The sequence below is a fragment of the Callorhinus ursinus genome, unplaced genomic scaffold (genome assembly GCF_003265705.2).
Source record: "Callorhinus ursinus isolate GAN/ISIS: 27379988/994484 unplaced genomic scaffold, GSC_fseal_2.0 scaffold8, whole genome shotgun sequence".
Classification (NCBI taxonomy): Eukaryota; Metazoa; Chordata; class Mammalia; order Carnivora; family Otariidae; genus Callorhinus; species Callorhinus ursinus.
In genome coordinates this window covers 62,346,701-62,360,214 of record NW_027397070.1, presented here as the reverse complement: position 1 = coordinate 62,360,214, position 13,514 = coordinate 62,346,701, and the positions used below count along the sequence as shown (strand labels likewise).

Sequence of the window (13,514 nt, the reverse complement as noted above, 5' to 3'; positions counted from 1 at the left end):
GTTGGCATCAAAGGACGTGTGACCCCTTCTGACCCGTCTTGGCTTCCCGGTCTCCGGGGTCGGGGAGTGGCTGGAAGCTGCCCGCACGCCCTGTGGCCCCTGCTCAAGCCAGACACAGGTAGGATGTAAGCAGAGGATGGCTCCCCCCGCCCCCCACCAGTTCTGACCGGTCTTCTGGCCAGAGCCCTCGGATCAGAGTTAGCCAGGAGGAGAAGGGGTCTCCTTTGAAATGGCCCACATGTGTGACTTGGTCTTCCTGTTGCAGGGAGCTCTTGGGTGACATGATCTGTCCAGTTCAGCAGGTGCTGGCTGTGCCCTTCTGAGTGCCCAGCTTCTTGCCTTCCTGGCATAAACACCTGTGGTGTTGCCTCGTGGCTCCTGCAGGCTTCCCAGCCTCCCTGAACTTGGCTGTGTCTGCCTGCTCTGCGTGGCCCTTTACCAGCGCCCCCCCCCCAGGCTTGCTCTGCCACCCTTGGGGACCCTCGGGGTGGGTGGGAGGCATCCTGAGTTTGGTGGGGTTGGGCCAAGGTGGGCAGTGCCTACAGAAGGCCAGAATCCCTCACTGCAGCTGCCCGATCCCCACTCTGTCCTCTGGCCCACAGGCCTTGCCACCCCTCAAGGCTCACTCTTTTTGGCTGTCGGCGCCCAGGAGTAGAGATTGGTGGGGCTGCCTGGCACAAATCCTGCAGGGTGTTTATTTTCCCCAGGCTCCTCCCCAGGACCGTCTCTCGTGCCCCCAGTCTGGACTGGCTCTGGTCGGAGCGGCGGGAGGACTGTCGGGTACACCGGGGCGGCAAGGGGCCTGTGTGCCCCACTAGCGGGAAGGATGCCAGGTACATCTCAGCACCTGCCTGCTTGGCCTCCGCCCGAATCACTTTCTCATGCATGATTGTTGTGGCGCCGTAATCCTGGAGCTGGTGGGGGTCCTTGGCGATCAGAGCAGGTGCCCCCTGTGGCCTGGCCCCTCCACACCATGGTGCTCAACCAAGGCCCTTCCTGTCCTGCGCTCAGGGGCCTGGGTCCCAGGGATGAGCAGTGTGTCCTGGGAACGGGAGCCACGATGCCCCGTCCTGGAGAGACTGAAGCAGAGGCTGCCAGGGCCACGTAGGGGCTCATGGCCCAGGACATCCCCATGTCATTCTTGGGGGGGCATGGGGTGGTGAAGCTCGCGGTTTTGTGATTCTTGCATTCCTGTGCCCATGCTTCCACGTGCTTGAGAACGTGTGACCGACCAACCTCACTCCATGGGATGGATGGACAAACCAGCTGCTTATTGCTGTCATTATTCTTGGGATCGGTCTGCCCATCTGGGTGGTGCCCCAGTGGGACTGAGGGTATGGTGGGAGGCAGACATGGATCAGGAAGTATGGTGTGGGAGGAGGTGGAGGGTGTTTCAGGGGGGCTGTGCCAGCTTCCAAAGCCAAACAAATTTTTCTGTATACTTTTCTTGGATGGATCCTATAAAAGCCCATGTCCCGATTTCCTATTTTTTCCCCTATGTATTTGGGAAACAGCAGAACCCTTTGTATTCTAAAGGCCACTCACGTGCCAAGTGGCTGTTTGGGCATTTCTCAAGTGCTACGCTGAAAAGGAGTACCATGGTCACATACTAGGAGGGGCTGGAAATACCGGATTAAACAGCGTTTCCCGTACCTCTTGACTTCGGGCCTTTGATACTCCGGTACAGTGCATTTCCCACTCACTCAGCCACCACAACGTCCTCTTAGCCCCCTTTCTAGTGCCACGTCCATAAGACGCACTGGACACACTTTGGAATGCGGCCTTAGGTGTTGGGGAAAACCAGATAGGATCCTGTAAGGTGGTAGCAGAGGTAGGCTCGTTAAGGCAATTATTTTTGTATGGGAAATGGGAGCCGTCAGTGGACATGTTTCCGGTCATGGTGCCATGTCTCCTTGGCGTGGGGGTGCCCGGCTCACTGGAGCCCCAGGTGGGCTGCTGCTGGATGCCGAACCGTAAGGCCACCGAGACTGTGGCCGGAGTGGTGCTGCCCCCTGGTGTCAGTTGGTGGAGTTACCTTCTCTGCCTTGAGCTGACTCTGGCTCCTTCCTGTCTTTGCTTTTTCAGACCGGGAGTCCATCTTCTTCAATAGCCACAACGTGTCGAAGCCGGAGTCCTCATCGGTCCTGACAGCGGTATGTTCCTCCTGCTGTAGTGGCCTTCCCTCCCGACCCTGGCTATGCGGGTGCCGCTTGCAGTGGGGCCCAGGGCTGGGCTCCAGCAGAGCACTAGGTTACTCCCGAGGGAAGATTTTCTAACTCTTCTCCCAGAGTGAGGATCTCCCCACCCTCCTCCCAAGTCACGAGGAATTTGCAGACCTGCTTGCTCATCTGCCTTTTTCCTGATTTAAAAAAAGGGGTGGGAGGCAACAGCACCTCCGTCTTCCTTTCTCTTTCCTTGTCCACGTGAATCCAGTAAGCGTTTGTTAAGGGCCTGCTGGTGCCTCTGCGGGGGTGGCTCATGGGGGCAGGCGGGCTTGGGGCGAGTTCTGTGAATGTTGCTGTGTGTCAGGCACTGTCCTAGACGCCCCGCGGCGTCACGCCTGGGCCCCGACTCGCCCTTGAGGGAGCAGGGCCGACAGCTCTGTTTTCCGGAGTGGGGAGGCTCATGCTCAGCAAGGTTGAGTGACTTCTCCAGACTCACAGGGCTCTTCCCTCAGAGGCCACGCTGGCCCATGACCCCAGATTGGTCTGATTCCAAAGCTGGGTCCCTTGGGAATTTCGGACTTCTTCCCTCACCGGCACCTGCAGAGCAGGGTTTGCCCAGAGTGGAGAGTTAGAAATTGTCACAGGGCAGCTTCTGCCGTCCCTCTCAAGTCCAGCGGGCTGGCGGTCTCCTCTGCCCCTTCCCCTGACCTTGGAGCCCTGGGCTGCATCTCCTGAGTCATGGCCATGCTGGCTAATCTGGGAGGATTTGCCTGTGCCCTCCTCCCTGTCCTAGGCTGTTCTCACCAACAGCATCCATAGTAGGCCCCTGCCCCTGGGCCTTACTCCCCTCCTTCCTGTACTGGGGGCATGCACTTGCCTATCACCTCCTGCCCCGCCCCCACCCCCCGGGCCGCCTGTTCATTTCTTGTGTCTGGTTCCTCTGAGGAGCCAGCTGTGTGCTGAGGGTTTGACAGAGCACAGGCGTGGACTGGGACCAGGAGGGAGCACCAGTGTCCCCCAAGATGTTGAGAGACGTTCCCCAGGAACACGTGCTGTGGTCAGGGAAGCTTGGAGAACAACCAGATTTTAAGCCAGAATCTCCACGCCTGGCTGTGTGCATTGTAAGATACAAAAAGCTGTTTTGTGCAAGCAGAGGGGTGCTGGTCTTCTAACCTTCAGAGACTTTAGACTGACCCAGTTCCGCAGGGCTTCTTCCCTGAGAGGGTCTCAGACCTTGTTTGGCTGGTGAGTTTGTGGGGCGGGGGTGGCATTCCACAGGCTTCCTGGGACGCTGCCCCTGCCAGTCCCTGTGTGGCTCTAGCGGCCCCTGGGGCTGTTCACTGATCCCAGAGGGTCCCAGGTAACCTTCTAGATGATCACCTGTCTGCTGCTCAGCCTGTTGCTTCATCTGTGAAATAGGAAAGCTGAGAAGCTTCGAGAGGCTTCTGGGCCTCCTCTCGACCTGTAGGGGCCGTCCTCATTTCCTCCTTCCCCTCAGCTCCTGACTGCCCTTCAGGAAGCCCCCAGGACTGACACCACATAAAACAAGAGAGGTGGCGCCTGGGTGGCTCAGTCGTTAAGCGTCTGCCTTCAGCTCAGGTCACAGGCCCAGGGTCCTGGGATGGAGCCCCGCATCGGGCTCCCTGCTCGGCGGGAAGCCTGCTTCTCCCTCTGCCTCTCCCACTCCCCCTGCTGTGTCTCTCTGTGTCAAATAAATAAAATCTTCAAAAAACAAAACGAGAGAAGTGCGCTCATCAGCCATGCCCTTTTCTGTGGGAGACGTAAGCCCCTCCTGCCTTCCTCACTCCCACCAGGGGTCTCTCCAGTCCCCGTCAGGGCCTTCTGGCCTGGCCTTGGAGCCCCGCCTCCCTCCCCTGCTGGAGGCCGCTGAAGGTGGACCCCACCCCCACACCTAACTGCAGGCCCCCACACTCCGCTGTCCTAGGGTATTGGTGAAGAGTGTGGACCCTGACGAGACTAGCTGGCCTCAGCCCCGAGCTCCACCGGGTTTCAGACGTGTGGCCTGGCAGTCACGTTGCCTCGCTGAGCCTCTCTTCCCCCCTCCTGCCCCGCAGGCTGGCCAGGGGATTTGGGGAGTTAGTGACCTCCTCCATCGCCTCCCCATTTCCCGGAGCATCGTTGTTGCCTTCGTGTTCACAACCCAGGGGCAGGATCTCTGTGCCTTTATCTCGTTCTAGGATGGCTGTTTAGTTTAAGGTCATCAAACAGCTTCAGAAGGATTTCTCAGATGCCTTAGCTGAGCTGAGAAGGTGCTTTTCTGAGCAGCGTGTTAGGAGACTTGGTGATAACACAGCAGCTGGAGCCCGCCTCGCCAGCACGCCTGGGTGCCAGCCTCTTGGCTCACACGTCCTATGGCGCACGTGGTTTTATCACCCCATTTCTTGGAGCAAGAAAACAAGGCCCAGAAGTGTACATGACGCCTCAGGGCCTGCAGGGGGGAGTGGGCTGTGCCAAGGCGTTTGCCTGGCTCCCTCTGACTTGGGGAGGACCCCGGGCCACAGATCCAGTGGCCGAGCTGCCACGCTGGGCTGAGCCTCTGACTAGCAAGAGTGACCTTGAGGTGGGTCCAGGCTTGGGCAGGTGCTCGGTGACAAGGGCTTGTCACAACCAGGCCGATACTGCCCCTTCTGAGGTGTTTCCTCTGCTAGGACGCCGAGACAGCAGGGTCGTGTTTGGGGGCCCTGCCGACTGTGCAGAGCCCACGGGCGTGGCTTTCACAGCAGGCTGCGTGGCTTTCACAGCAGGCTGCTGATGGTGCCCTGGTGTGGGCTCCTTGCTCTGTATGTGTCTGCAGGTTCCCCATTGGCCCTTCTGGCTACCTGTGCTGGGGTAAGGGCCATTTGTGCCCGGGGCTCTTATCCTCAGCCCTCCTGATTTAGCTGTATTTTTATTTTTATTTTTATTTTTTAAAGATTTTATTTATTTGACAGAGCACAAGCAGAGGGAGAGAGAGGGAGAAGCAGGCTCCCTGCTGAGCAAGGGGCCCGATGTGGGACTCGATCCCAGGATCCTGGGGTCAATGACCCGGGCCGAAGGCAGCTGCTTAACCGACTGAGCCACCCAGGCGTCCCTTATTTTTATTTTTTTTGAGTGCAATTCACATAAGATACAATGTAGCCATTCTCAAGCGAACAGTTCGGTGACGTTCAGTCTGTTCACCTTGTGCAATCGCCCCCTTCTATCATGTTCCAAAACATTTTCAGCACCTCGGATGAAAACTCTGTACCCATTAAGCAGTCACCCCTTGGCAACCTCTTCCTCCCAACCCCTGGCAACCACGAATCTGCTTTTCGTCTCAATGAACTTGCCTATTCTGGACCTTTCATACGAACAGTGTTACACAGTGTGTGTGACCTATCGTGTTTGGCTTCTTACACTTGGCCCTACTGTTTTGAGGGCTCACCCACCCTGCCATTGTGTAGCCGAATAACGTTCCATCCTGTGGAAGACACAGTTTGTGTGTCTGTCCGTGTGTGGACGGACATTTGGGTTGTTTCCACCTTTAGCTGTTGTGAATGTTGTCATAGTACTTGTTTGCAGTCTGTTGGGTACATACCCAGGAGAGGAATTGCTGGGTACGGGGTAATTCTGTGTGTCAGTTTTTGACCCAACTTCACTTTTACTCTGATGGGTCGACCACCCTTCTTCCCCTTTGGCCCCTGAGCCCCACGACCCCCAGGACTCAGGAGTCCAGTATTTATGGGGCACCTCCTGTAACCTTCCCCTGACGGACTCAGAGGCAACACAGGGCCCTCCCTGCCCTAAATGCAGGTGTAGCATCTCCTTCCAGCCAGGCCGATACTGTTCCTACCACATCAGTGACCAGCAGAGGAGAGACGCCTCGTTGGTCCTGTTTTGCACGTGAGCAGACCGAGGCACAGTGAGGCTGGGTACTTCCGCCTCGGACCCCAGAGCTAGAAAGTCACTGTTACTATTCAAATCTCTATTCCCCTGATCCACAGTCCTTCCCAAGGTTTCCCTTCCTCGGCGGCCCTTCCAGGGGCCAAGTTTGAGTCCGTGTGCCTGTCCCAGGCTGGCTGGGACTAGAGCAGGAGACCAGCAGCGTGGGGCCGTCCTTCCGGGTTGTTACAGGGACTAGACTCTTAGTACCTGCCCAGAAGCGAGTGGGACCTGGGGAGTGGCCGTGTGGGTGCTGCCCTCCGGGGCTCTGTCCTGCCCCCTTCCAGAGGGGAAGGCCAGGCTTTGGGGCACCTGGGCAGGATCTCTGTGTGTGGTATGGTGTTGCACCTCCCCACCCATGGCCTGACTTGACTTCCGTGTGTGTGTGTGTGTGTGTGTGCGCGCGCGCAGCTGGATAAGATCGAGGGCGTGTTCGAGCGGCCGAGCGACGAGGTCATCAGGGAGCTGTCCCGGGCCCTTCGGCAGGCGCTGGGTGTGTCGCTCTTCGGGATTGACATCATCATCAACAACCAGACTGGGCAGCACGCGGTCATCGACATCAACGCCTTCCCAGGTGAGTGGTGGAACCAGGAACCCCCTTCGTCGGTCTGTAGACCAGTGTCCTTGGGCGATGGGGCAGGAGGGTTGGGTTGACCAGCTCCCTGTCTCCCTGGGGTTAGTGCAGTCCTGCTAGGCCTCAGCGCCACCTGCAAAATGGGTTTATAGCGTGTGCTGAAGTTGGCAAACGAGGTCGGTGCATCCAGCCAGGGAGAGCACAGGGCGCTTAGTGGGCCTGCACTAAATATCTTTCACCTTCCTCACCCGACCCTGTGCCATCAGCACTAGCCTTTGTTGGCCAAACCTCAGCTAATCTGTTGGGTCCTTCTGGATTCAACGAGCTGAAAAGACTCCGGAGGGAGTACACCCTCCACAGTTTACCTGCGGGGAACCGAGTCTCCTAGGGAGGGAGAAATTATCCCAGGTCACAGGACAGGTTGGCGACTGGCCGTGCTCCTGCCTGGGCCCTGAGCTGTGGTGCTGGGGACAGGCCTTGGAGCCGGCCAGCTCCTCGTTGCTGCGGCGCCGGCTTCCTGCTCTCTGGACGCAGGACGCATGTCCCGGGGCCCTCAGGGCTGTTGCCACAGCCTGGCTCTGCTGTGCTCCACTCATCTCGAGCAGCAAGGGGCTCAGTGGGAGATAGCACCCGGCGAACCCTCAGTGGGACCGTTAGCTTGCAGGGATGATGGCCATGACTCCCCAGTTGGCGTTGGTGGAATGAGCCCGCTTTGCATGGGAGTACCCCGAGCCTGGCTCGTCCCCCCTCCCAGCTGGCTTTGACTTTCAGCTTTATTAAGTAGCTGCAGTGGAGGTTAAGTCAGTGTCACTGCTCAGTGGGTGCAAAAATGTTCAGGAAACGGTTCCTCCCCTCAAGGTTAGCATCTCGGGGGAGAGCCCAAGCGTGGCATGTGCGGAGTGCTCAGGGGGTGTGTGCAGGGCGCAGGGTAAGGCCTTTTCCATGGGGCGTGGAGCGCGACCGCAGGCTGAGCAGCTCCTGGGCATCAGGCTGGGTGCTTGACGCGTGTCCCCTGACTCAGCATGCAGCCAGGCCCAGCCACCATTGCAAGTCACAGCCACGGAAACCGAGGCTGGGAGGACACCACTGGCTCTTTCCGCCATTCACTCGAGGGCCTACTATGTGTCCCAGCTGGTCCAGACACGTGGGTGTGGCGTGACCACGGCTCAGAGGAAGGGAAGGAGCCACCCCCTGAGGCCTCTGGGAGGGGCTGGGACAGGGAGGCCAGAGAGGAGCCCGCCCTGTGGCATGGTGAAAAAGTGGGGTTTCAACTCTGAGCTAGGTAAGAGTGAGCCACTGAGGCCAGTGTTGGGACAATGGCCTGTATTTCTCCAGTCACCCTGGGTGTGTAGCCTGCATGGAGACCTGGGTGTTGGCAGAGGTGGGGTTTTGATGAGTAAGTGATGGAATGAGAGAGACCAAGGGAATCCACGGCACGTCAGGGGAAACAGTGAAAATAAACGAGGGACTCTAAAGCAGGGGGGACACGGTTAGTGGTGGCTGAGCGTGAGGATTGGTGGGGCAAGGGGGGGGCGATGCAGGGCTGTCAGGGTAGAAGTTCTAGAAGGGTGGAGATGGTGAGAGCATGGAACTCTGCACTAGAGCTGTGGCTCTGTGCAAGGTCCTGAGCCGGCCCCCTCCCGGCCTGTGCGGTTTGGGCTGGGCATCACGAGGGCATCCTGGGTGCTCAGAGGAGGGACGGTGACCGTGAGCCAATGTGGGCGGAGAGGCTTCTACCCAGAGGAGCCCAGAGAAGGGCCACTGGGTGGGCCTAGGCATGGAGGTGGGGTCTCAGGTGGCCAGAGCCCTGAAGCCCAGCAGAGACTGCCTGAGGGAGCACGCTGCTGGGAGCATCTTCCCCAGGAGATGGCTGCTCCCTGGCCTCTCCTGGCTTGGTTGGCAGGCACTCGTGGGCCCGTCCTGAGGCGTGCATGCCAGGGGAGGCCACATCAGGCCCTGGGTGGGCGGTGGCATCCCCGTCGAGGAGGCCGCGTGCCAGGCTTGGGAAGTAGTAAGAGCAGTAGCTGTTGGCAGCATACCAGGCCTGCTCTCAGAGCACTTTCTCCCCTTTTGTCTACACCACAGCTCACGTGCAGTGGGCTGTTAAGACCTCCCTTCACCTGTGGGAACGTGGTGGCAGGGGCTGGCTGACTTGCCCAGTCCTGTGGCTACCATGCGGGGGAGCTAGGAGCGGCGCCCTGCCCTCCTGACCACAAGGCTTCCTGCCTCTCAGCCGAAGGTGAGGGTTCAGATCCTGGCCCTGCCCTTCCAGGCTGTGATGGGACAAGCCACGGAGGTGGACGCTTCTGCCCCATGGGGACAGAGCTTTCCACTGTACAGAGACAGAGGCAGGGACGTTGGCACAGTGCCCGGCCCCGAGCTGGTGCCCGCAGCGCTCGTTCATGCTCCGTCTGCTCTCCCCAGGCATTGGGCGCCGGCTGTGTGGCTTTTAGCCGGGTCAGGCTGACCTCAGGGGCCTCCGCTAGCCTGCAGTTCAGCCTCGGGTCTCCATACCGCCCCAGGAAGCCCCAGAAAGCACACATGCCCTGCCCTGGGCCTCTTCGGGCGACCGCAGAGTGGTCGCCGAGGGAACAGCCTGACTCTTCTCCAGCCCTCCACCCTCTGCCTGCATCTCTACCCCGGATTCCCAGCAGCGCACCTGCGCCTCCCTGCCCATCCTCCCCGGCCTCCCCCAGGCCTCGGTGGGCCACCCAGGACACCACAGGATAGTCAAGGCACAGATGACCAAAGCGCTGATTGAGGTCCTGGCTCTGTCCCTTGGGAGCTTTGTGTCCTCCGTAAAACGAGGCAAATCCCTGGGTCCCCCTCCCCAGGGGCTGTGAAGAGGCCCAGAGGCCGGCACTTCCTGAGCCTGGTGAATAGCAGCTGTGGGGGTCCACACCCTCACTGTGCACAGGCCCGCGTCAGTCCCCCTGTGCATGGGGCCCGTCACTTAACTCTCTGTGCCTCTGTCTCCTCGTCTGCAAAATGGGGACAGCGTTGTGAAGAATGAGTATGGTGCCTCAGCTCTTGTACCCGTTGCTGTGGGCACTTCTCCCCCCTCAGCCTCAAGCACCTCAAAGCCGTAGCTTTTGTTTGCTGGGCAAGTAAGATTGTGGACAAATGAGGCCGCCCCTGCCGCCTGGCCCCGCGTGGGCTCTCCTGTGACAGGGGCTGCGCCCTGGTCATTTCTGAGGCTCATTCTTAGCCAAGGCTGTGCTGGCAGCTGTGAGGGCCCTCCTGGAGGATGTGCAAGGGTCCTGGCACCCTCTGAGCACCGGCCTCACGTTGCTGATGGAGGCCACGGTCGTGCGGGGGGTCAGCAGTGCCTGGAGCCCCTCCCGGGGTGGGCACACACTCTCGGTCCTGGTCTTGGAGCTGTGTGCCCAGCCCTCCGGCCTCCGGGGTGGTTCAGGGTCGGGGGAGGGCACCCACTCATATTGAATTTCTACCAAAGCAGTTTTTTGGGAGTCAGCAGAATCCTTGCTCTAGATCACAAACCGGCTCGGTGGGTAGTCTCCGAGGACGTGTTTGCTGACTTTTGCCTTCATATCTGTGTTAGGAAATAAATGTGGGCTGTGGGCAGCCCCAGGCCCCGCTCTGTTAGCGGCATGGGTGTGGCCGTGCAGTGGCCCCACTGGGGGCGCCCGGTCTCCGTCCTTTGGCTTTGATGCTCTGAGCACGTGACACAGAGGGCCTCCCTCCGGGTATTTTGGGGGTGAGGAGGCAGCAGGCTCTGTTCCAGGAGCGGCCACTGTCGATCCTGCGTCCCCTCGGGCGTGCCCACAGCAGCCTCCAAACCGAGACCTCTCAGTTTACACAGGAGGAAGCTGAGCTGGGCCACGTGGAGTAGAGGGTTGTTTGTGATTGAGAACGTGAGGAGTGGGCCTTTGGTACCGCCCCGCCCCGCCATTCCTCTTCCCCACGTGCGTCTTGGCACACTGGGTGGGTGAGTTCACAAGATGCTGACGCTGTGTGTAAGAGGGACAGGGTGCAGGGTGTCTGCCTGTCCCCAGCGTGACAGCTTCTCACACCCTGGGGACAGCTGAATTCAAGGGCTAGCCCTTTGGGGCCGCCCACACCCAACTTTGAGTCTAGGCTTGGTGGCTTCGATGGGTACCCTTATTTACTGAGCCTCGGTTTTCTCTAAATCCTGAGCGTGCCCACCTCGAGTTCTGCGAGCCGTGTGGTCAGCCTGCGCCCCGCCCTGCCCCGCGCCCACGGCCCGTCTCCACCGCAGCCTGGCTCAGCGCCCCGTGCTGTCTGTCTTTCCCACCTGCAGGCTACGAGGGCGTCACTGAGTTCTTCACAGACCTCCTGAACCACGTGGCCACCGTCCTGCAGGGCCAGAGCGCGGCCACAGCGGCCGCGGGGGACGTGGCCCCGCTGAGGCACAGCAGGCTCCTGGCGGAGCAGGCAGGCAGCCTGGCAGGCGAGCGGACGTGCAGCGCTGGCCCCGGCTGCTGCAGCAGCATGATGGGCCCGGACCCCCCCTGGACGTCGGAGGCCGACGCGGGCGGTGTGGGCCCAGGCGGCACCACCAAACTCCCGCACCAGAGACTCGGCTGCACCGCCGCCGTGTCACCCAGCTTCCAGCAGCACTGCGTGGCCTCGCTGGCCACGAAGGCCTCCTCCCAGTAGCCGTGGAGCCCGGGACCCAGAGGGCGGCGCGGGCCGCAGAGTGCACCTGCTGGGTCAGCCCCTCCCAGCAGTGACGCTCCTACTAAGAATTCCCAGCGATCTGATTCTTCTTCTTCTTCTTCTTCTTCTTCTTCTTTTTTTTTTTTTAATTTTTAACCTGATTTTCTGATGTCATGATTGAAATAAGGGGTGGTGGAGGGGGAGATGGAAAGGAACCCTAAGTGGTCCAGCCTCGGGGAAGATGGACATCCCGCCTGATACCTGCTGTGCAGATGTCTTCACTGGGTTTACACTTGCTGTGTCTTCAACACTAGGTCTGAGTGTGAGGTGGGGTGTGTGTGTGTGTGTGTGTGAGTGTGTGTGAGTGAGTGAGTGTGCACATCCACGTCTGCTCGTCTCGATGGCTGCTGTGGATCAGGCCTCGGGGACCCCGGAGAGGGCAGGCTTTTGGCAGCTGAGCAGAGCGAGTGAGGGGTTCCTTCTCTCTCTTTTCTGCAAGCTCTCTGCACCCGGGCCGGGCCCCCTCGCTGTCACCCTCCGACTGGCCACCCCCACAGCCTTGTGCAGAACAGGGCCTTAAAGCCCCAACCAGGTGTGCAGCTGTCCCTCCCAAGAGCAAGAGCCAGAGGGAGTGAGAGGTGCACCTACTGTTTCCTTGGGGAATTCCATGCAGGGGGTCTGGGCTGTGGGCCGCCTGTTTCCTGCTCACAAAAGGGAAGAAGGAAGGCCTCGAGTTGGCTTCCCCTTTCCACGTCCAACTCCCTGGGGTCCACCAGGCCCTTCAGCGTGGGTCCCGTGCAGCCCTGCAGGGGGGCCTCCTTTCCTGATCAGGCGCTGCTCCCCAGGACCCAGGAGGAGACTGCCTGATTGGGACCCCCCGGGTTGATCCCGCCTGTGCCAAGGATTTGTGCTGTGACTTTGGACAAATCACCTCTGGAGTTGCTGGGCCTCTGTGTCCTCATCTCTGATGAGTGGTTGAGCCCAGAGCACTCTGAAGGGCAGGCTTGATGCCCCAGCCCCTGCGGTGCAGCCTGCTTCTCTGAGAAGTCAACCTGATGCGCCTCCGCTTGGCATTGAGGTGCTCGGGGGCCCTCTTCCCCAGGATGGGGAGGCTGCCTGTATGCTTCACGTCTTTTCACACCCGCCCAGCGGGCCCGCTCCACCCTTCTCCCATACTCACTGTAAGCCCTAAGCACTAAGCCAGCCAAGTGTGAAGGGAGCTGCATCCCCAGAGGGGAGGAAGCCATTACCCCCTCCTCCATGAGCATCACCCCGGCCCCTGATGGCAACAGATCCCACCAGCCGATCGGTCTGTTCCCACGGTGCAGCGGGCAGCCCACCTGCTCCTCCACAGAGAAGGGGGCCAGCGAGAGGCTTTGTCAGCCTTGGGACAAGGTGAACTTGGGTTTGATGTATAGGACCCCCTGAGCATGATCTTGTGTCTTCAGATACCCGTTCGCTTTGAGAAAGTGGGAAGGGCTGGGCTGCCCTGCATGGTCCAGTGAGGGTGGCTTCAGGGAGGCTGCTGACCTGGGCGCTCGGAGGGACCTTCAGGCCCGGCTCAGCAGGGGCGTGGGGGGTCACCCACCTTCGGGAAAGGAAGGGCTGGGTGGTGGCCGCCATCAAACGGGGCTGGGCCTGGGGTGAGGGTTGGTGCCATCGGAACTGCCCGGCTGTCTTGCAACCTGAGGGCCCACCGACTAACCGCGTTTACACGACTTGAGTGTTGAACCCCGATTATAATGTCTGTACGGCGCCTTTCCTAGTCCAACCCTGAGCCCCGGGGAAGCAGGAAAGTGCGGCTGGCCTCTTGCACTGCTTTGTCTCCAAAATAAACTACTGAAATCAAACTGCATTTCACACGTGTTTACAAATGTTGCTGAAAACTTGTGTCGTTCTGGTCTGTTCATGAAATTCCAATCCCGACCTGCCTCAAGAACAGGTTGGGGGAGGGTGCGGGTGACCCCCGATGCTGGGCTGGGGCTCCTTGCCATATCGTGTTCCTGTGTAACTTAGGTCCACCCCCAGGATCACACATGCTCAGGTCCAGGGCCCACAGGTCCAGTAACAGTTCCCCACTGGCCTCAATGCAGGTGGCAAGCAGGGTGACTACTGCCTCTGGGAGCCGAAACTGAGGGGGGGTGGGTTTCACTTCTTAAAGACCTGGGAGCAGTAGGTGCAGGGAGAGGGAAGGCCCAATGTGGGAGCAATCG

The 13,514-nt window shown here is 59.8% G+C and overlaps 1 protein-coding gene across 5 annotated transcripts in view; it reads left to right on the top strand.

The window, feature by feature from the left end:
- ITPK1 (inositol-tetrakisphosphate 1-kinase) overlaps nt 1-13,156 on the top strand; it is a 172,054-nt gene extending 158,898 nt beyond the window's left edge. For all 5 annotated transcript variants that reach the window (XM_073895804.1, XM_025869437.2, XM_025869438.2 and 2 more), the window contains 3 exons: nt 2,086-2,153; nt 6,498-6,660; nt 10,943-13,156. In XM_073895804.1, coding sequence (XP_073751905.1) covers nt 2,086-2,153; nt 6,498-6,660; nt 10,943-11,301 — 590 coding nt within the window. In that variant the 3' untranslated portion in view covers nt 11,302-13,156. The remainder of the gene's footprint in view (nt 1-2,085; nt 2,154-6,497; nt 6,661-10,942) is intronic.
- Nucleotides 13,157-13,514: the final 358 nt, after the last annotated feature.